General features: G+C 43.3%; 1 protein-coding gene across 1 annotated transcript in view; it reads right to left on the bottom strand.

Annotated features, from left to right (window-relative positions):
* The window catches only part of Cfap54 (cilia and flagella associated protein 54), a 290,039-nt gene that overhangs the window by 255,649 nt on the left and 13,817 nt on the right, over positions 1 to 20,573 (bottom strand). Inside the window, exons 3-8 of the mRNA XM_045152254.1 lie at positions 19,102 to 19,245; positions 17,708 to 17,879; positions 9,850 to 9,908; positions 2,440 to 2,583; positions 983 to 1,096; positions 758 to 859 (exon numbers count right to left, since the gene is read on the bottom strand). Coding sequence (XP_045008189.1) covers positions 758 to 859; positions 983 to 1,096; positions 2,440 to 2,583; positions 9,850 to 9,908; positions 17,708 to 17,879; positions 19,102 to 19,245 — 735 coding nt within the window. The remainder of the gene's footprint in view (positions 1 to 757; positions 860 to 982; positions 1,097 to 2,439; positions 2,584 to 9,849; positions 9,909 to 17,707; positions 17,880 to 19,101; positions 19,246 to 20,573) is intronic.

Genomic DNA, 20,573 nt, shown 5'->3' with positions numbered 1-20,573 from the left:
TCCAGCAACCTGCAGCTCGCCCCACCCCCCAACCTGCTCACCCTCTCCCCTACTCGCCTTCATTTCCGGTCCCTCCATGGAAGCCGACAGAAGAGGGCGGTAGGTACCTAGGACAATCAGGGACAGCCTACAGACCTGGGCCTGGAGGAGCACCCAAAGGGAAGAGTGCGAGAAGAAAGAAGGTAGGAAGGAGGCAAGGGTAGGACTCAATGATGCACAGTGTCTCACTCCTTTCCCAAGACAGTCCTCGGCTGTCAAGTGGGTCTGACATGTGAGAGGAAGAGACCTAGGCCACTTCCAGGTTGAGTATCATGGACCCTGCGAGACCCTCCAGAAGCTCCCTCTAGTCTCCTCCAGCAAATCAGCCAGCACTGTCTAAAGGAGGACCTGCTCCCTAGCCTGGTCCATCGTAAGTGAGTCCCCGGATAACTCTGCTGCTCCAGTGGGAAGTGATGGCGTGGTTTAATGCAGCTTAACAGCAAGCCAAGGCAGGGGCCTGTGCAGACCTATCTGCAAGACCCTGCCCGGGCTTCTCTTCAGAACTCTTGGCCCTTCACTTTGCAAAACAGGGATTATGCTAGGGCACAAAAAAGAGAAAGAAAGTAATAAAGTGATGTCATATCTAACCCAATCTCTTTATTCGCCCGATGGGGCGGCATTTAATCTCTAGTGACCAGGCTTAAAAGATACAGAGAAGTCGTTCAAATGTACTGTGAGAACGGTCTTAAATAGAGACGACTTTCCATGAAAGACTTACACTTTGAACTTCTTTCACATTAAGTCCTATCTTGGGTCTGAAGACAACTTTGCTTCTTCTTCTAGACTCATACACTCCTCTTTTGAAGATCATCACAGCCATCTGCCTCCAAGAGAAGAATCGCACAGGAAGCATCAGTGGTGTGCACGCCTCAACTACTGATTCGAACTACTTAATCAACTGTGGCAGGTAGCAAATTTCTCTCACTTCATGAAATTTTCATACCTTTATTGTGGCCTCTCTGTAACATACTCGGGATTCTTCCTGTGACTGTGAGGAGCTCATTAACTCCAGTTGCCTCAACTCATCAATTTTAGCTAAGGCGCGTCGGGCAAATGCCTGGGTGATCAAAATAAATTTGATTCATAATAAGTTGGAGTGTAGTGATTAAAAATGTATAAAATAATATGTTTTGATACCCTAGACACTTGATTTAACCTGTGAATCAAACTGTCAGTTGCTTTGGGCTTTGTATAAATTTATTTTATCCAGTCTATCAATGCATACAAGTACCACCAAGTTCTAAAATAAATAAACTCTTAAACACCATGAATTGTGAAACTTCATACAGATTATCACTTCCTTGGCATTAGATATATTCTTATACTTGAAATACATGTGTGTACATGCACACATACACATCGTCCTGAGGTGGTTTTCTCCCAGCCCAACCAACATGCTATATAATATATGCAATTATTCACAGATGACCCCTACATTGAGAGGTCCTTTAAAGGCCCTATTCATTTTTTAGTCCTCACCACCCACCATACATGAAGCATTTAGTGACTATCTGAGGAAGGGAAGTCAAGCTTGCTTATTAATCTTTCACCATTGTTATAATTTTCAAAGATAATAAATAACAAGACTTGTAAAGAGCTACTGAGAGTTTGGTCACTTATTTTACTATGTCTTTGAAATACTTTACTAGTGATTTATAAGTTTTAGTAAAGATATATTATTGTGCCAACCCCAATGTTAAAATGTATGAATGCATACATCTTCCAATAAGCAAGAATCCCAATAGGAATCAAACAGTCAAAACAACCTATATTCCATTCCTTGATCACTTCAATAACTATATTTCAAAACGTGCTCTCTTCGGATACTAAGGTTCACTATACACCAATGGAGAGCGGTTTCTAGACTTAAACTGGGCTGTGGAAGCATCCACACAAGGCTTGAATTCAGCTGTTCCTCTGTCTTTTGATCACTACCCTGAAACCCTTCCAAAGGAGTCCACAGAGGAAAAATTAGATGTAGAAAACCATGCAGAGGCCAAATGATTTTTGTTTTTGCCAGTTGTGAACAGGGCAGGAGCAGATCGTCTTCAGCTATGAAGGCTGAGTCCTGCACAAGGCTCTCAGCCAAGGGCCTGGATGAGAGCTGAAACCCATCCCGCACTCCACTTACAGAGCAGAGCTTGACATGTACCCTTCCTCCTGGTCAAGGGTTTTGTGCCAGCACCAAGAAGGTAACTGCAACAGGGCCCATTAAGGGAGGATGAAGAAGAGACTAGAGAGAGAGCAAGAGACACACAAAACAGAAGAGCACAGCCCCTATCACCAGACAAAGCCTGGGACTTCTGCCTTTGCTTCCATTCAGTTCTGTAGTTATTTTTATTCCCCTGGGACATGCAAAGAGGCCAGTGCTGGAGCCGTCTGAGTAAGAACCCCGCATACCTCTCCATGAATGCTGGCCTGACAGTCATAGTGACACTGGCAAACAGCTGAGTAGAGAGTTGTCCTCCAGGTCAGGTACCGGACAGACAGGAGCGGGACAGAGGATTCCATGCACATACTGGCCCACAGCAGGTACTCTAAGGCCTGGACAGACAGGAACAACTGATTGGTTCTCATTGCTTAAGCTAATAGTACAGTCATGATTCTGTTTCAAATCAGTGAAGTTTAAATCATGAGCACAAGTTGCTGTTGACACCAGTCAAAACTGTCATAAGCAATCAAGAGAAAACTAGCATGGTTAAAAGTAAAGGAATAGGCCTAGAGAGATGGCTTAGCGGTCAAGGTACTTGCCTGGGAAGCCTAAGAACTCTTGTTCAAATCTCCATGTCCCATGTAAGCCAGATGCATGATGATGCAAGTAAGCAGTGTTGCACATGCACACGGGGGGGGGGGGTCCCACATGTGTCTGGAGTTTGCTCACAGCAGCTGAAGGCTCTGGTGCACCCATTCTCTCCCCATCTCTCTTCCTCTCTCTCTCTCCCTCAAAATAAGCTTTTTAAAAAGTGAAGGAATACTGAGTTGGAGAGATTGCTTAGTGGTTAAGGAGCTTGCCTGCAAAGCCTCATGAACCGGGTTTGACTCCCCAGTATCCACATAAAGCTGCATGCACAAAGTGGTGCATGTATCTGGAGTTCATTTGCAGTGGCTAGAGACCCTCGCACATCCATATTCGTTCTCTCTCTCTCTCTCTCTCTCTCTCTCTCTCTCTCTCGTCTTGCAAATAAAAATGGCTTCTTTAAAAAGTAAGAAATAATGGAAAGGACTCAAAACCTCGATGTACACGTTTCAGAGGCTCTTTCTTCTCAGCTCCTGAAGTCGCCCTGTGAGCTCAGCTCATCTTTAGTAACATTTACCAAGTGTCCACAGCAGCCCAGGAGCTGAACTCCAACAGTAACACGGCTCCAGGAGGGCCTGCAGAACCAGTGTGTTCTTCTGGTGTGGGAGGGTAGAGAGAACTGGTAAACCAGGGGACTTCCAGTGCTCAACAGAAACAGACTGAAATCAAATAACCCTACGTCTCAGGCCCATTCAGTCCTCTAGACCGCAGCTTTTCATCTGTCTAGTGAGTACTTCACCACATCTCAGCCATGCTGCCATAGAGAAAGGGCCAGTGTGCATGGTGTGCTGATGCAGTGTTTGGCCTGTTGTAGGTACCCGAGAAGTGGTGCGTATTATCAGTCTGGGGCAATCTGAGACAAGATACTGGAGGAGGTGCACACTTTCATTGTTCTGTTTGTAGGGCCAGATGTAATAGCCTCTTGTGCTTTTCTAGCTAACACCCTTTCTCCATACACCCATTTGTTTTTTAAAATCTTTTTGTTTTTTTTATTTTTTTGTTTATTTTCATTTATTTATTTGAGAGCACAGACATAGAGAGAAAGAGGCAGATAGAGAGAGAGAGAATGGGCACGCCAGGGCCTCTAGCCACTGCAAACGAACTCCAGACGTGTGCGCCCCCTCGTGCATCTGGCTAACGTGAGTCCTGGGGAATAGTCTCAAATGAGGATCCTTAGGCTTCACAGGCAAGCGCTTAACCACTAAGCCATCTCTCCAGCCCCACCCACTTGTAATTTTAAAAATATTTTTTTATTTATTTGCAAGCAGAGAGACACAGACACAGAGAAAGAGAGACCAAGAGAGATAATAGCATGCCAGGAATTCTACCCGCTACAAACAAACTCCAAATGCATGCACCACTTTGTATATCTGGCTTTACATGGGTACCAGGGGATTGAAACCAGGTCATCAGGCTTTGGAGGCAAGTGCCTTAACCACTGGGCTATCTCTCAAGACGCCTGTAATTCTTTTTTTCCCATATATTTTTCCTTCAAACCCTGGACCTGAAACACTGTTTGGTCCTATGTGCTTTGCATTAACTTCCAGTCCTTCCATCACCACCTTTCTTCATTGCAGAGTCTCTCAGTGAACCTCGCTGGTTTTCAGTTAGACTGGCTGATCAATGGACCACAGAGACCTTCCTGTCTCTACCCCCATCAGCAGTAGAGGTTACAAGCATGCATGGCCATGCTTAGCTTTGGATGTAGGTGCTGGGGATAGAACTCAGGTCCTTCTGCTTGGGCAACAGGGGCTGTTATCCACTGAGCCAGCTCCCCAGCCCCATAAATCCCTCCCTCACCAACACCCTGGAAGCCCTGCAGCTTTCAGCCACAAGAGTTCCCACCTAACAAGAGCACAGCAAGGAGAGGAAGACACTTTCAACCATGAAAAATGCCTCCAAAATCTAAAACAAACAACACTATATGCTCCCAGCACTGTCCTAGCTTTGCCTTCTGGAACAAGACCAAAACCAATCCAGAATTCACTTCCAACCAACAGCAGTCCAAGAAGCTGGAAATACTCAGGCAGCCGCTGCCGTCAGCCCTCCCTCTCCTGGGTAAACTTCCCAAGTCTCTGCAGACCTCATGCAACGCCGTTGCCCTCTCCAGCATGGGAGGTCTCCCATTGCTTTGCTCTGGGACCAGGTTGTCAATGTCCCTTTCTTTTTTTTTTGGTTTTTCAAGGTAGAGTCTCACTCTAGCTCAGGCTGACCTGGAATTCACTATGTAGTCTCAAGGTGGCCTCAAACTCACGGCAATCCTCCTCCCTCTCTCTGTCTCTCAAGTGCTGGGATTGAAGGCATGAGCCACCACACCTGGCGTCAGTGTCCCTTTCCAGTGGGTGGTGTCACAATGAAAACAGTCCACCCATGACCAAAGTTCTTGAGGCTGAGCCACTGCTGAGTGTCACTGCTACGGTCCCTGCTTGTTCGCAGCTGCTCACCACAGTCATCAGAACCGCAGGGCTTTTCTCCTGGCCACCGCTCTTCCGCATCAACTCCTATTTCGGACTTTTGCATTTGACCACTGTGGTGTGAGGAGCGTGAGGTGAGATGTAAACACGCTTTCCAATGCACGTGACGTGTCCTTCAAGAATCCCTCGGGACTCTTGGCACAAGAAATTTCACGTCTCAGCATAAAAATAACTTCAGTTAACAGTTACTCGCATTATACTTGACGTCGGCTTGAAGAGTTAGAATTGAAAATCAAGGATTTTCATGCCAGAAGGGATCTTAAGTTTAACCTAATCTGATGCCAAGACTCTAAATTTCTTTTGAGTAACGGAGCTAGAACTAGAATTATTTAAGTCTTTGAACTTTTAAGAGCCACATTCTTTCCACTTCACAGGGTAGCCTTGACAAAGGGGAGAGACACGCCAAAATCCTCGGAGAGGCCTGAAAAACTCCCTTTTCAGTTTAAAGACAAAAAGTCATTTCCAAAATGACTCAATTTGTAGAATTTTTATTATCCCTAAAAGATAGAAATAACTGCTTATATTAACAAAAAAAAAAATTGAGGCGATACAGCAGGACAAGCCTCTTCACAGAAAAAAAAAATGAAATATTCCTGTGGACCCCAACATGCAATACATATGCTCAACCACCCGATGGCGCTGCAGGTTCATCTATCAGCTTGGGTCGTCATGAAAATGACACCAAAGCCATTTCAAAATTCACATGAATTTATGTAATAACTGCATGATTCAATAATAATTGTTCAAACCAAATATTTTTTAATCTTCATAAGATGAGCCATAAATCATGAGGGTTTTTGGAATGAACATTGTCTATGGTATTCTTTAATGTTTGTTGAGTACTAGTTTGAAATGCCTCAGCAGAAATGAGATTATCCTCTAACCCAAAGCAAATTTGTTGCACATATTTAAGGATAGAGGCTTCAGAAGACCTCCCTGTATTCTTCCAGCTTATACTGGTGAACCACTGTGCACTAAGTGAAATAAGTCCCCTTGGGGAAACAACCCTGATCAGTCAAGGTCCTCAAGTTGTCTTAAGGACCATATATCATAATTCATACCCGTGCTTGAGAGATGTCTGTGTGGCTAAGGCACTTGCCTGCAAAGCCTAACACCCCAGGTTCGATTCCCCAGTACCCATGTAAAGCCAAATGCACAAAATGGCACATGCATCTGGAGTTCATTTGCAAGGGCAAGAGGCCCTGGTGTGCACATATTCTCTCTCTCTCTTTCTCTCTCTCTCTCTATATATATATTTTTTTTTTCTTTTTTTTAAAGACCCACATCTCTCACACAGCTCTTCCATCTCAAAAGGTAAACCAAAATAGATCATGACAGGATTCAATTTGGTAAACAGAGAGAGGTTATCATTGTTATGGTGCTGAGGGAGTGGTATGTTGTAACAGTAACCTCAGTGTGTCTAGAACTAATCTGAGGCCAGGAGCATAGGAAGTGTTCCCAGCATCCCTGTCTGTGAGGTGGAAGTGATGGCAGAGCTTTGCTCGGAGTGTTGCTATGAGAATCAAACGAGAGAATTCATGAAAGCGCCTAGCAGCATAGTCGGTAGATGGTGGCCACTCGCTCAGCAGACAGTGATAATGGTGGAGAGGATGACATGCCCACTTCATAAGTCTATGGTGACTGTGCTACAAATGCAAAGCCCTTCTCATGGCACCTAGCATGTAGCAGGAAGTCAGCAATAGTGACAGTGGAGCTGTCATGCCTACGTCCTGTAAACATGGGGTCCTCCGTCGCTTCACAATGACACTAACAGCAGCCTAGGGAGCCTAGACCTACTTTTCTGTCTTAATCTCCAGTGACTGAAGTCCAAAGTCACTACCACATCAAGTCCTCTAAGACCCAGCAGGACTCACACATGGTGGGTCAAGACTTGTCTCCACATCTATAGCCCCAGCTCATGCATATAGCATCTGGTTGTTAGGGAGTTTCTGGGTGAAATTGATAATTCTCTTCAAGTTCACCATAATAAACAAACTGAAAAAAAAATCATCCTGATTCTTTTTTAAAAAATATTTTATTTATTTGAGAGAGAAAAAAAGATAGGCAAAGAGAAAGAGAGAGAGGGAGAAGGAGAGGGAGAGAATGGGTGCACCAGGACCTCTAGCCACTGCAGACAAACTACAGACGCATACGCCACCTTATGCGTCTGGCTTACATGAGTACTAGAGAATCGAACCTGGGTCCTTTGGCTTTGCTGGCAAGCACCTTAATCACTAAGCCATCTCTCCAGCCCTCATTCTGAATCTTAACTGCCAACTTCCAACAACTCAGCACCCCAGAATTCTTATTTCACTCCCCGAACACCCTTCCACACTTCTATTTTCCCTCACCACACATTTTTTTCAGCAACAGACTCAAGTTACATGAGAAGGAGGAGAGATGTCTTACATGGATTATAAATAAGAAATTATTTTAAGATGACTACCGCATTAAATTAAAATTCTCTCAACGTTAACAAGTACAGACACTAAGAGCAAAATGTTGGCACAGACATCCCTGCCCTTCAAAGCTTTGGCAAGCAAACACTCTAACAGACCAAACTATGATGGGCTTGGGAAGCAGCGTTTGTTGACATAGCAAGTGCACTGAGAAATGCAAATTCTTTTTAGGAAACCAACTGGAACCAAATGTAGCATCACTGGGAGAATTTGTAGGACAGATTTTCTAATATGGATGGGATAGTCTTCCTTTGATTTAATCCACACTCAAAATGCTGGCCCAGAGTTTGTTCAAATCATTTTTTTAACTTATTTATCAGAGAGAGGGGGGAGAGAGAGAGGATGGGCACATCAGGGCCTCTAGCCACTGTAAATGAACTCCAGATGCATGTGCCACCTTGTGCATTGGGCTTACATAGGCTGTGGGGAATCAAACATGGATTCTTAGGCTTCACAGGCAAGCGCCTTAACCACTAAGCCATCTCTCCAGCCCCCTTTTATAAATATTGCAAACAAAACAGAAAGTGAGCACACAATGCATGTTAGCCATTGATGTTTCAAATACCCTCGCTTACATTTTTATTTTTTTAACATTTTTATTTAGTGACTTGAGAGAGAGACTGAAAGAAGTACACAGAGAGAGGGAGCGAGAACATGACTGTGCCAGGGCCTCCTGCCCCTGCACGTGAACTCCAGGTGCATGCGCCGTTCTGAGCACCTGGCTTTTTGTGGGTGCGTGGGAATCAAACCCCAGCTCATCAGGCTTTGCAGACAAGCACCTGTAACCACTGAGCCTTCTCTCCAGCCCCCACTTTTTTCTTTTTAAGCATTGCTAGCCTGAAAACACCTGTCTATGCTTTGAGGAAAGAACAAAGTATGTATCCTGAGTGTTTAAATATTCAGAGTATGCGTTTATGTACAATAAAGAAAAATACGGTAATAACGCTTCAGTTCGCCCTGTTTGGCCTACGTTGTGGTGACTGGAAAGCGTATACAGAAGGTAAATGTGGAAAGACAATGGGCACATCAGCAGCTCCCTCACACAAGAACTGAGCGTGGAGCCCCAGTGAATGCAAACCATGTTATAAGATAAAGGTCTCCTTGCCCTTGGCTTCCAGGTGAGTTAGTGTTTGGTGTTTGTTCATTCAAATAACATGGAAGGGAAAGTCCTAGGAGGGAAACTACTACTGTGTTCTGGCTAAATTGAGATATTATACCCACCAAACTGCCCTTTACATACTTATGTTTATGTCCATTTATTAATGCTCTCACTTTGGGTCAGAGAAGCTTCTGTTTCAGATGGTGGTGGCCACTGAGGTGACTCAAAACTCACCAAAGTGCTGAGAAAAAGTGACAGTGGGGTGTTTAGCATTAAATGAGACATCTCTATCATATCCTCTAAGGCTTGGGGACCATTGAGGAAGAAGTGACAGAAGAATAAGGGCCAAAAAAATGGAAGGACTGCTTCATACTATCTCCCAGAACAAGGTGGCCTTGATATTCATGACCTCACAATGGCTGACACTACCTACAAAAGATGTGCATAATAAGAGGAAAAACTGACATCACAGAATATTCAATAGAAGAGACACTGGGACCCTTACCTAGTAACCAGATGGGTTTTCAGTATCGAGTGTGACAAATGTGACTATGGGGCACACACAGGAACACTGAAGAACACCTTCCAATGTTGGGAATTTCTTGGGAATTGTAAAGTATATGTCTATACTGTTACACATGATTAATTTTTTCTTTCAGTATTTTCGAGGTAGGGTCTCACTCTAGCCCAGGCTGACCTGGAATTCACTATGTAGTCTCAGGGTGGCCTTGAACTCATGGTGATCCTCCTACCTGTACCTCCCAAGTGCTGGGATTAAAGGTGTGTGCCACCACGCCCAGCACATGATTACTATTAAAGCAGAACTTGGACCAATAAGACTACATATTACATATTCATTAAATTTATTAAATAATTCACTAGATACCCCTTGTTTAACATTCAATGTATTGTGTAATAAGAGCTGTAAGTGGAAAAACACAGGAAATTTAAGGGGAAGCATTTTGTTATCACATTTCATACCTTGGAAGCCAGCCCCATGATCATCAGCTTACGGCAAATGGTGTAAATGTAAATGGTACCTAAGTGAAGAGAAAGAGTGTCAAGAGACAAAAACAGGATGCTCCAGAGTCAAAAGATGGAAACGTTCTGCTCCAGTGTTTGTGGCTGAAGTCTGCAAGGCCCAATACAAGTGTTCTCATGAGAAAACCTAATAATGGCAGAAAGTTACAATCATTATCATTTTTCTAGCTACTTGTACACAAAACCATTAAAGTAACTAATATGGTCATACTTCATATATGTTGACACAAGAATATTTTAGTCTTGCTTTAATGGCAGTTTAAGCTTTGAAATATAGTGAAGAGAACAATGTTTTAGCAGAAAATTTATATACCTTTTGGATCTATTAACTCATATAAAATGTCATTATTTCCTATGGCATTTTTATGATTGAAAGAGTAAAGATTTATCTCCAAATAAGATTAGAATGCATATTTAATCAGCATGGCACAATATTCAACAAGGAAACTCAGCATAATTTAAAAAATCAGAACATGTAACAAGCTACAGTGTATTTCTTTGCAATCTTATATTTATCCCATTGAGACACGTCCTATAAGCACTCTAATGAAAAACAACATTTCATTAAAGGATGACTATGTGTATCTGGCAATTAATTAGGAGGGGAGGAGGGAAGGGAAGAAGAGGAATAGCTGGGTTGTAGGGAATGAACATCCCAGACCTCTGTGGGTACATAAAGGGTGTTACCATCCTGTAAACATGTCTAAAAGACACAAACATGATTTTAAAAGGCATAAATTATAATGACAAGTAGTCTAAATATTTTTGACAAAGTAGCTGATCTAAAATTCATGACCATCAAAATCCAACATTCATGATGCTCATGTTTAAACTCTAAGAGCGTCAGAAAACAACATCTGCTCCAAAACACATCCCTGGATTAAGAAACACCCTTAAACATAATGAACACCAATTATATAAGTCAGTAACAAAAACACTGAATAATATCTGAAATACATGTAACACCTTAAATTGGATAGAGAATCCAACTGGTCCTTAAAATTCCAGAATGCTAAAGTAATCCTGGGCAAGAACCAAGACTCCTTAGGGGGAAGGCCATTCCAACTAGGGGATGAATGCATGCACAAGCCCTGAAGTTTTGATAATTTCAATAGCATATACTTATCTATATGATTATATATAATATATAAAAAACATTCTCTCTCTCTTTTCCTCTCCCTCCTTCTCCCCCCCCCCCACCTCTTTATGTCTCTCTGTGGCATCCTGAGTGTTACTGAGCCCATGAGATGTGGTTATTTGCTTCTCCGAGGTCCACTGGGGTGGAAGCCACCCAGCAGGGTACAGCTCAAGCCCAGCATAGGCATCTGAGCTTGGTTTTGTTGGTTTTGTTTAGTCTTTTAAAATACAACTGTATTACTGTGTTTCTTCACAGGAAAGAAAAAAAGTCACCAAATAGGGCTATGCACAGGAAACACATGGTCCCCCTCCACAGAACATGTGATTTGGGGTACAGGCAAGGAGCTTGAATAAATATGTCAGTAATGGGGAGCCTGGAACTTAAGGCATCAGGAGAGTGTCGTCAAGAACAACAAAGGGCCTCTGTATTAAATAACACATCAGCCCTAAGGCATCCTGACTGCATCAGAAGCCTGCTTTGATAGCTCAGGCTCTTGGTCCAGCACATAAATTCTCTCTGCAGAAGCCACAGGCAAAAGTAGACAATGTGGGATGATATGCAAACTGAACCAATACCAACTCAAGAAATCACTAAATGTCAATTACATTTTGCTTTGATAGGAGCTTATTGCCTAAGCATGTGATTCCTTTTTTAAAAAAATGTATTTTATTTATTTCTTTTAGAGACAGACACAGAGAAAGAAAGATGCAGATAGAATGAGAGACAATGGGTACACCAGGGCCACTGCAAATGAACTCCAGACACATGCACCACCTTGTGCATCTGGCTTATGTAGGTACTGGAGAATCAAGCCTGGGTCCTTAGGTTTTGCAAGCAAGTGCCTTAACCACCAAGCCAACACTCCGGTCCTGTGACTCCTTTTTTTCTTTTCAAACACAGCCAGTGTCAAAATAATGGGAGAGTCTGAGGTTCAAGTTAGTTGAGAAGTGAGCTAATAACCATACAAGTACTCAGACTTCAGGGAAAAAAAGCAAGACTAGGTAAATATCATAACTAACCAATGGCATGATAGTCAATTAATAGTAAACAATAAGTTGTCCACATGAAAAGGATTTTGGAAGTTATCAAACATATAAATATATTTGAGAGAGAGAAAAAACAAAGAGGTAGACAGAAAGTGAGCATAGATGTGCCAGGACCTCCTGCCACTGGAAGCAAACTCCATATGCACTGACTTTATGTGGGTACTGGGGAATTGAACCTGGGTTGTCAGGATTTGCAAACAAGTACCTTAAACTTCTCAGGCATCTCTACACCCTTTTTTCTCATCGTTTTTAAAATATTTATTTGGACATAGAGAGGCAGAGAAAGAGAGAGGAGTGAGCAAATACAGTTTGTATATTATATATACAAAAGTCTATATAAGCATATGCTATTGAAATTACAAATTATCAAAGCTTCAGGGCCTGTGCATGCATGCATTCATCCCCTAGTTAGAGCAGCCTTTCCCCACAGAGTTCTGGTGGCTCACGCCCGATATTACCTCAAGTCTTAACTTATCTGTCATCTCAGTGAGGCCATACCTGGCCATTTTCTGTCAAATTCCAGCCCTCCTCTGGCCCAGTCCCTGTTTGCGCTTACTCGCTCTTGCTGTCTCTCTCCCTCTCTCTCCCTCCCCCCTAACCCCCCCCCCATCTCTCGTTTTACTTTTCTCAATACTCAGCACTGCCTGACTGCTGCTTAGATTTCATATCTATAGCACCCTCTGCAGTGGAAGCAAGTGTGAGAACAGAGAATTCTGTCATTCTCTCCTGCCTCCCAGGCACCTAGGACAATGCCTGGCTCAGGGGAGGGAGGCATTAGTAAGTTTTAAAGAGGAATGTTTTAAAGTAGAGGCACTAATTAGTGAAACAAAGTACAGTGCGTGTATCTCCCACAAGCCTGCAAGCCTACTCTCGGGCATAGATCCCAGAAAACTCTCACTCTGGTCTATAAAAGGACATGTGCACAGATACTCTCTGCAGAATTATTTATGCATCTAGAGAGAGGGAGGACACACAGGTGTCCCTCCTCAAGGGTGTGTGGTGGCTGCAACAGAACCATAGTTAACAAATTAGACCCGGAGTGTATTCTATAACCACAGCATTGTCTGGGAAACATTTAGCAAAGAGAATATTCTAGAGCTCAATACCACGTGCATAAATGGAAAGGACACAGCAGGGCAAAGACATAAGATACAGAACTCTAGCCCCCCCCCCCTTTTTTTAAGAATATGGAGGGGTTTGTGATTTTTTTGTTGTTGTTCAGTTTTTGTTGCTTGCTTGCTTGTTTTGTTTCTCAAGGTAGGGTCTCACTGTAGCCCAGATTGACCTGGAACTCACAGCGATCCTCTGACCTCAGCCTCCTGGGTACTGGGATTAATGGTGTGTGCCACCAGGCCCAGCTCTCGTTTTGTGTGTAAGACAGGGTCTTTCTATGTAGCCCAAGCTGGTCTCCATCCTCCAGCCATAGCCTCCAAGTGCTTGAATTACACCACACGCTGGCTAGAGCTGATATTAAAGAGATTAAAGGAGCTGGGAGATGGCTCAGTAGGCAAAGTGGTTGCTACTCAAGCATGGGTTCGTATCCTCAGTGCCCACGTAAAAATATCAGGCATAGTGGAACGCCCCTATAAGCTCAGTGCTGAAAATGCAGAAGCAGAGGAATTCCTGGGGCTTAGCTGGCTAGCCAGTCTAGCTAAACTGGAGGTAAGATCCAGATTCAGTGAGAGACCTTGTTTCCTTGTCTCAGAAAATAAGGTGGAGAGCTGAAGCAGTGCCTCAGCAGTTAAGGTACTTACTTACAAAACCTAAAGATCCAGGATCAGTTCCCCAGTGCCCACATAAAGATAGATACACATGCATGTGAAGTTTGTTTGCAGTGGCTAAACACCACTCTCTTTCTCTCTCCTCTGCCTCTCTCTTTCTCTCTCTCTTTCTATCTGCTTGCAAGTAAATAAGTAAATAATTTTTTCAAAAATAAGGTGAAGATAGGTATGGAACATGGAGACATCTGGCTGGAATCTGGAAGAAAGCCAGTCTCCAGACAGCCCGTTTAGTGCCAGAAGGTGCTACATGAGCTACTGGGGGGAAATGGCCAACATCTGTCCCAGCAACTTGAGGTCTAAGCTCCTCAGCAGCAAACAACCTGACGTGCTGTTCACACAAGTGCATGGCGGTAACCAGCTGCTCTTGGAACGGCTAACAGATCTGCTCAGTGGAAAGGAACCCGTATCTGGAAATGGGAAACAAGTCAGAATCATATCCAGATAGAGTTCGGTCTCCAATATCAAGCTCCCGCCAATCTTGGGCTACAAAAGGGCTGACACCTATTAAATTCTCTCTAAACTAACCAAGGTTACCCCATTTAACCTGTGCTGACTTCACTTTCCATTGGAAAATCTGCTTCTCTTTGTCGGATGGATACAGAACCTGAAGTGAGAATCAGCTCATCACACTTCACCAGGGCCCAGAGGAATTGGAGAAATGAACAAGAGTGCTGCTTTCTTGGTGAACCTGATATCAACACAAGGGTAAAGAAGATAGACAAAGAGAACTCAACTCCTACCAAACCAGATATCTAGAAACACAGAGGCTCTCAAGAGGCCATCACTAAAGTAGTTCTAAAACGAACCCAACATGGCTTGGGGAAATTCATGGAAGAAGGGTCAGAAAGATGGTTAGAGCCACAAGTTGGGACATCATGCACAGAGACATTGCCTCTTCCCTGTACCTGATGGGTACTCCCACAATGCATGACCCACAATCCCCATGGGGATAACTGGCATCCCCAATGAGGAGAAACCCTTCAGAGTAGGGGGGTGCAGGGATGAGGGTAAGGATGGTACTAACATGTGCTTTTTTACATACTCAGTATGCCCATAACTAATAAAAATAACAATAAGGTGAAAAGTGGCTGAGAAAAACACCCCTTGCCTCTGGCCTTCACATGCACTGGACATGCATACCCACCACACACATATAGAAAGGTAACTGCACATGCGCACGCGCCTGCACACACACACACACACACACACACACACACACACACACAACCCATACATGTGAAAAGGACTTAAGGCAGGGAATCATGCCACATGACTTGCACTTCTCATACACCAGCAGCACGTCAGGTTGTTTGCTGCTGAGCAGCTTAGCCCCCCGTGTGCCTTTCACTGCCTCCCAAGTACACATCCACTGCTCCTGCTCTGTCCGGCTCTGCCAAGGTGGGGAGACAGCGGAGGTGGTGAGGGAATCAAGCATGCTTTTAATGACCAGCCACAAACGCTTACCAGTCACTGGTCCGAATCATCTCATCAAAGGCTTCCTCATTTCTGGCAGCAAATGTGAGAACACGATTTGGGGTGGGAAATAAAGAAAAAATGACGGAAATGAACTTTCAGTTGTCATGGGATGAGAGGGGGGAAAAAGTCCATGTATTTTTCTTTGGGAGTTATTTTTTTTTCCTAGGCTGAGGCACATCAAACACATTGTCACTTTATTTTTGTTGTTGTTGTTTTTTTAGAATATATTATCCATCCTCGGCACCACCAAAGAAAGAAAAGAAGAAAAGACATATCCTCCAGAGAACACAGGGACGCAATATAACTTTAGAGAAGACTTCTTCCTGCAAGTCTGCACCTCCTTAAAGTTCTGCAGACGTTCAAAACAGCGCCACCAAGTGGGGGATCGAGGGATCAAGCACAGGAGTCTATGGGGGTGGGATCAAGGGTTCATTTCTTTACACACATATATAATCAACGTGTGTGCACGCACGTGTTTGTGTGTGTGAGTGTGTGTGTGTGCGTGCATGTGTGTGTGTGCGCCTCCCTCAAAAACAAGAGTGGAGGGAGGTGAGAGAGGTGACTCAATAGAAAGCCAAAGCTACTGGAGAAGGTCTTTGAGGAGAGGGCCAGCTAACGAGTGACACATAGAATCAGTGTACTGCTACTGTCACTTAACCCATCCCCACTTACATTGCACCTTCCCCCACTTGTTGACTGTAGACCCTAATCACCACCAAAGTTGACCTTTCCCTCTGGGGAATCTAAAGGTTTGTACTGTAAAATGTTAGGAAAACTAAGTGTAATGTGATTTATTTTCATGTGTGTAGAATATGTGTATGGTGTACTGTGTGTGGTGAATGTGATATGTTGTGAATGCACACATATGTGCGGAGGTGCATGCCTGTGCATGTGCTTGCAGAGGCCAGAAGAAAACATTGGCTATCCTTTTATATTCTCTCTCTCTCTCTCTCTCTCTCTCTCTCTCTCTCTCTCTCTCTCTCTCTCTCTCTCTCTCTCCCTGTCCCTTTTTTAGAGACAGAGGGAAAAGGGGGGAGAAAGAATGGGTGTGCCAGGGCCTCATGGCACTACAAATGAACTCCAGACATGTGTGCTGCTTTGTGAATCGGCTTTTTAAGTGGAGACTGGGAATCAAACCCTGGGTCATCAGCAAGTCCCAGTGATTCGCTGGACTCTGCCCCCAACCTCTGACTGTGGACTATGGTCACAGGCATGTATGACCACACCTAACTTTGTATGTGGGCTCTGGGGAATCAAGCTTGGTGGTCTCAGCCTGACAGACCCGCATGTTAAGCAGCAAATGCTCAATCACTAAGCCATCTATCTCCCTAGCCCTGATATAATCTTTTAAAATATTCTTTTGCTTATTTTTTATTTATTTATTTGAGAGCTATAGAGAGAGAAAGAGGCAGATAGATAGAGAGAATGGGCACACCAGGGCTTCCAGCCACTGCAAATGAACTCCAAATGCATGTGCCACCTTGTTCCCGATATAAATTTTTTTTTTAATTAAAACAGTTATTCTTGGGCTGGGGAGATGACTCAACAGTTAAAGGCACTTGATTGCAATCCTGCCAAAGTTCAGTCCTCCTCAGAACTCCCATAAAGATGGACACAAAGTGGTACATGCATCTGTAGTCCCAATATGGATGGCTATTGCAATGAGAAATGGAGCCAGGGGAATCTGGAGTCTCCCAAGCAGCAGCTGCACATGGACAGGAGACCACATCTCAAAAGAAGGTGGAAGGAGAGGAGGAGCACCCTGCAGTTTTCTCTGATCCTACACACACACACACACACACACACACACACACACACACACACACAAATGGATAGTGAAAATGGAGCAAAAATAAAACAACTATTGTATTATTTTATGCATGTTTTAAATTGTAAGGTGTGATGGTCTGGATGTGGAATATCCCCTACAGATGCATGTGTGTGGACCCTTGATCCCCACTTGATGGCGCTGTTTTGAAAGTCTACAGAACGTTTAGGAGGGGGAGACTCACAGGAAGTAGGTCAGTGAACTTGGGCCTTGAGGTGTGACAGTCTAGCCCCCTTGGTGCTTTTGCGGTTCTCTAGTTCTTCCTGCTGATGTGAAAGTATGACACCAGCTGCCTTTTTACAGCCGTGATAGACTTCCCCTCAAATCTGTAAAAAGAAGGAAAAAAAAAAAAAAAAAACCCTTCCACGAATTGCTTCTGGTCAGGTATTTTGTCCTGGCGACAAGAAAGTAATTACTACAAGAAGTTGGTACTGGGAGTGGGACTACTCTAGGTGACTGAGTTACCATCAAAGTTGACATGTGAGTAACTCAACAAGTGTGATGGAAGCTTAAATGTATTGATACATACCATTGAAGATAATCCAGCAAAGGTGCTCCTGGGGGAGAGCCACCTGCATGATGAGCCTTAAGGAGGACAAGATATGCAGACACTGGCTCACAGACTCCTTATTCTGCAGGTTGACATCACTGTCACACAGCAGCTGGTAGTTGCAAAGATTTTTCCCACTCAAAGCATGAAACTGAAACACATGGGAAATGCAAAGAGTATAAATAAGGTTCATGTGATTCAGGAAAGCACATTTCAAAATGTAAAACACTAAAATGGAAAAAAAAACTATGCTTCATTAGTTTAATAAGTTAGGATGGGAAATAAAATAGTTGCAAAGGGGAAAGTGTGGTGATTATCATGATTTATTGTTCATAATTATGGAAGTTGTCAATAATAAAAAAATTAAAATACAAAAAGAATTAAGCCAAATAGATTTCTTTAAATCATCCATTTAGTTAAGATTAACTTTCCTTTGTCAAAATAAATGTGAAGGCAAAAACAGTACAAAAATTCTATGTCCAAAAGTATAGGCTTGAACTATTTTTATAAACTCACCCACTAGCATTCTAACATACTTGTTAACTCAGATATGATCATCACTATATTCATAATGCTCCAGTAAATGTTAGACTGAGTACCACTATCTACAAGAGAGACTTGAAGATTAGGATGATGGGGCTGGTTGGCTCAGTTGGTGAAGTGCTGGCTGTACGTACAAGCATGACCACCTGAGTTTGGACCCTCATCACTCGTGTGAATGCCGGACACAGTAGAGTGCACCTGTAATCCCAGTACTGGGGAGGTGGAGACAAGAAAATCCCCAGGATTTACTGGCTAGCTAGTCTGGCCAAACCAGTTCAATTAGAGACTGTCTCAAATAAATAAAGTAAGGAACAATTCAGGAAGATACATAACATTGTTCTCTGACACACACATGCACATGTAACCACACACACACACATACGCACACCTATATGTATAAAAGGCAGACACAATGCACACAGAGACACACATACATTTTTTAAAGATCTATGTTTGAACTCAGGAACCACTTGTTTATACTAACTGTACGATTAAGTTTAAAATAGGATAATAATAGTATCCAACTTGTAAAGTTACTGTAAGGATCAAGTATGTGTTCCTAAGCATTTTGCAAACTGAAAGCCTGCTACCAGTCATAGTGTTTACAATAACAATACTGTCTGCTGGATGAATGAGTGATTATACCAACACACTCTCCAAAGCATTGCTACAGTTTAGTACAGTCGCTTTCTTATCCAGCCTGAAAGAATGTAACAGGCAGCTTCTCACACATGATCAGATGCTATGTCAGGCAAAGGCAGGCATGTTAAAGAACAAATTGTGTAACCAGTCATAAACCCGGGCTGTGTTAGCTGCTTCTCTCATCTTACTGTAAGTCCAGCAGTTTCGTCTCCAAAGCCTTTTGGAAAAAAGACAGTCTTGAATTCATTCACATCTGCTTTATTCTCATCAAACTCAGTAGTGAACTGCTGAAGATATCTTCCGTAGCACTGTAAAAGGGCCAGCTTGTATTCCTGAGGTAAAAAGAGCACTTCATTAAAGGGTCATGATATCCTCTTATTGAGCAGCATCCGTGTGCGTCTCAGCAGCCTCGGGACTGGTTATGAGCACTATGACTATGGCCCCGCCACCACTTTCCCAGCACTCAGGATGTGGTGGATACTCCTCCATGCATCCGTGTGCGCTATTCCATTGAGTTCGCCTCACAAGCAGCCTCCTGGAACATGGAGCCAACATGCTCAAAAGATGAAAACATTCACTGTGGTTCTGTGGGTGGTAAAACCCTCACATACTCAAAATCCAAGTCCCCAAATCCATCATCACCAGGTGGTGGTGACCCACCCAGAGAGGAAGATGTGGAGCCTTGCCTCATCTCTGTCACTCATGGGGCACAACAGACCCAGAGGGTGTCAGGGGAAGTTAGAGCCTTGCTACAAAGTCAGATGCCTCATTTCTGCCACTCATGGGGCAACAGGCAGGGAATGAGAGAAGTACTCCCTGTAGCCAGGTCCCCAGGCAAAACCACTAGCTGGGCTCTGACAGGCCTTCCCAGCCACCTGGCCCATTGGGAAGTACCCACCTTCAGACATTGTTTTGTTCTTATTTTCATTGACTTGCTTGTTATTTGCTCACTAATTAATTTTGAATCTTTACTGGTCTAACTTGATTTCAAAATAAACTCAAATAGCTTCAAAACAGGAGCATTCAGGATTAGCTTTACTTTGACTAAATATAACTAAGTGAAAATATAACTAAAATAAAAATAGATCCGGGAGTGGTGGCACATGCTTTTAATCCCAGCACTCAGGAGGCAGAGGTACAAGGATCGCTGTGAGCTCAAGGCCAGCCTGAGACTACATAGTGAATTCCAGGTCAGCCTGGACTACAGTAAGACCCTACCTCAAAAAGAGAGAGAGAGAGCCTAGAAATGAATGGAAATAACAACTCAAGTTCATTTTCAAGATTTTAAATACTCTCCAATGGCAAACGCTCTCCTATCAGTAAAAAATATATAGGTAAAAATCTTTCTTTGTTCCTTTAATTTTACAAATGCACTGTCTAGGCCTTTCTGTTGGAAATACTGTGAATCCTTAACTACCACCATCAGAAACTCACTTTATCAACTTCTAGCACACTTTCCTCCTCCCTGTACCAACGTTCTTTCCACCCACCTGATGCTCCTCAAACAACCGCTCGGGCTTACAACTGTAAATTAAGATGGACAGAGTATGTTGTCAAAACAGTTAATCAACTTCACATGATTACAGCTTACAAAGTGGAACCTATCTATTTCTTTTTTCTAGTTTCCCAAATCCTGTATTTTTGAGTTTCTAACAGATGT

The sequence above is a fragment of the Jaculus jaculus genome, chromosome 6 (genome assembly GCF_020740685.1).
Source record: "Jaculus jaculus isolate mJacJac1 chromosome 6, mJacJac1.mat.Y.cur, whole genome shotgun sequence".
In the NCBI taxonomy this organism is placed as follows: domain Eukaryota; kingdom Metazoa; phylum Chordata; class Mammalia; order Rodentia; family Dipodidae; genus Jaculus; species Jaculus jaculus.
The sequence above is the reverse complement of the archived record's forward strand: the minus strand, read 5'-3'. Positions and strand labels throughout refer to the sequence as shown.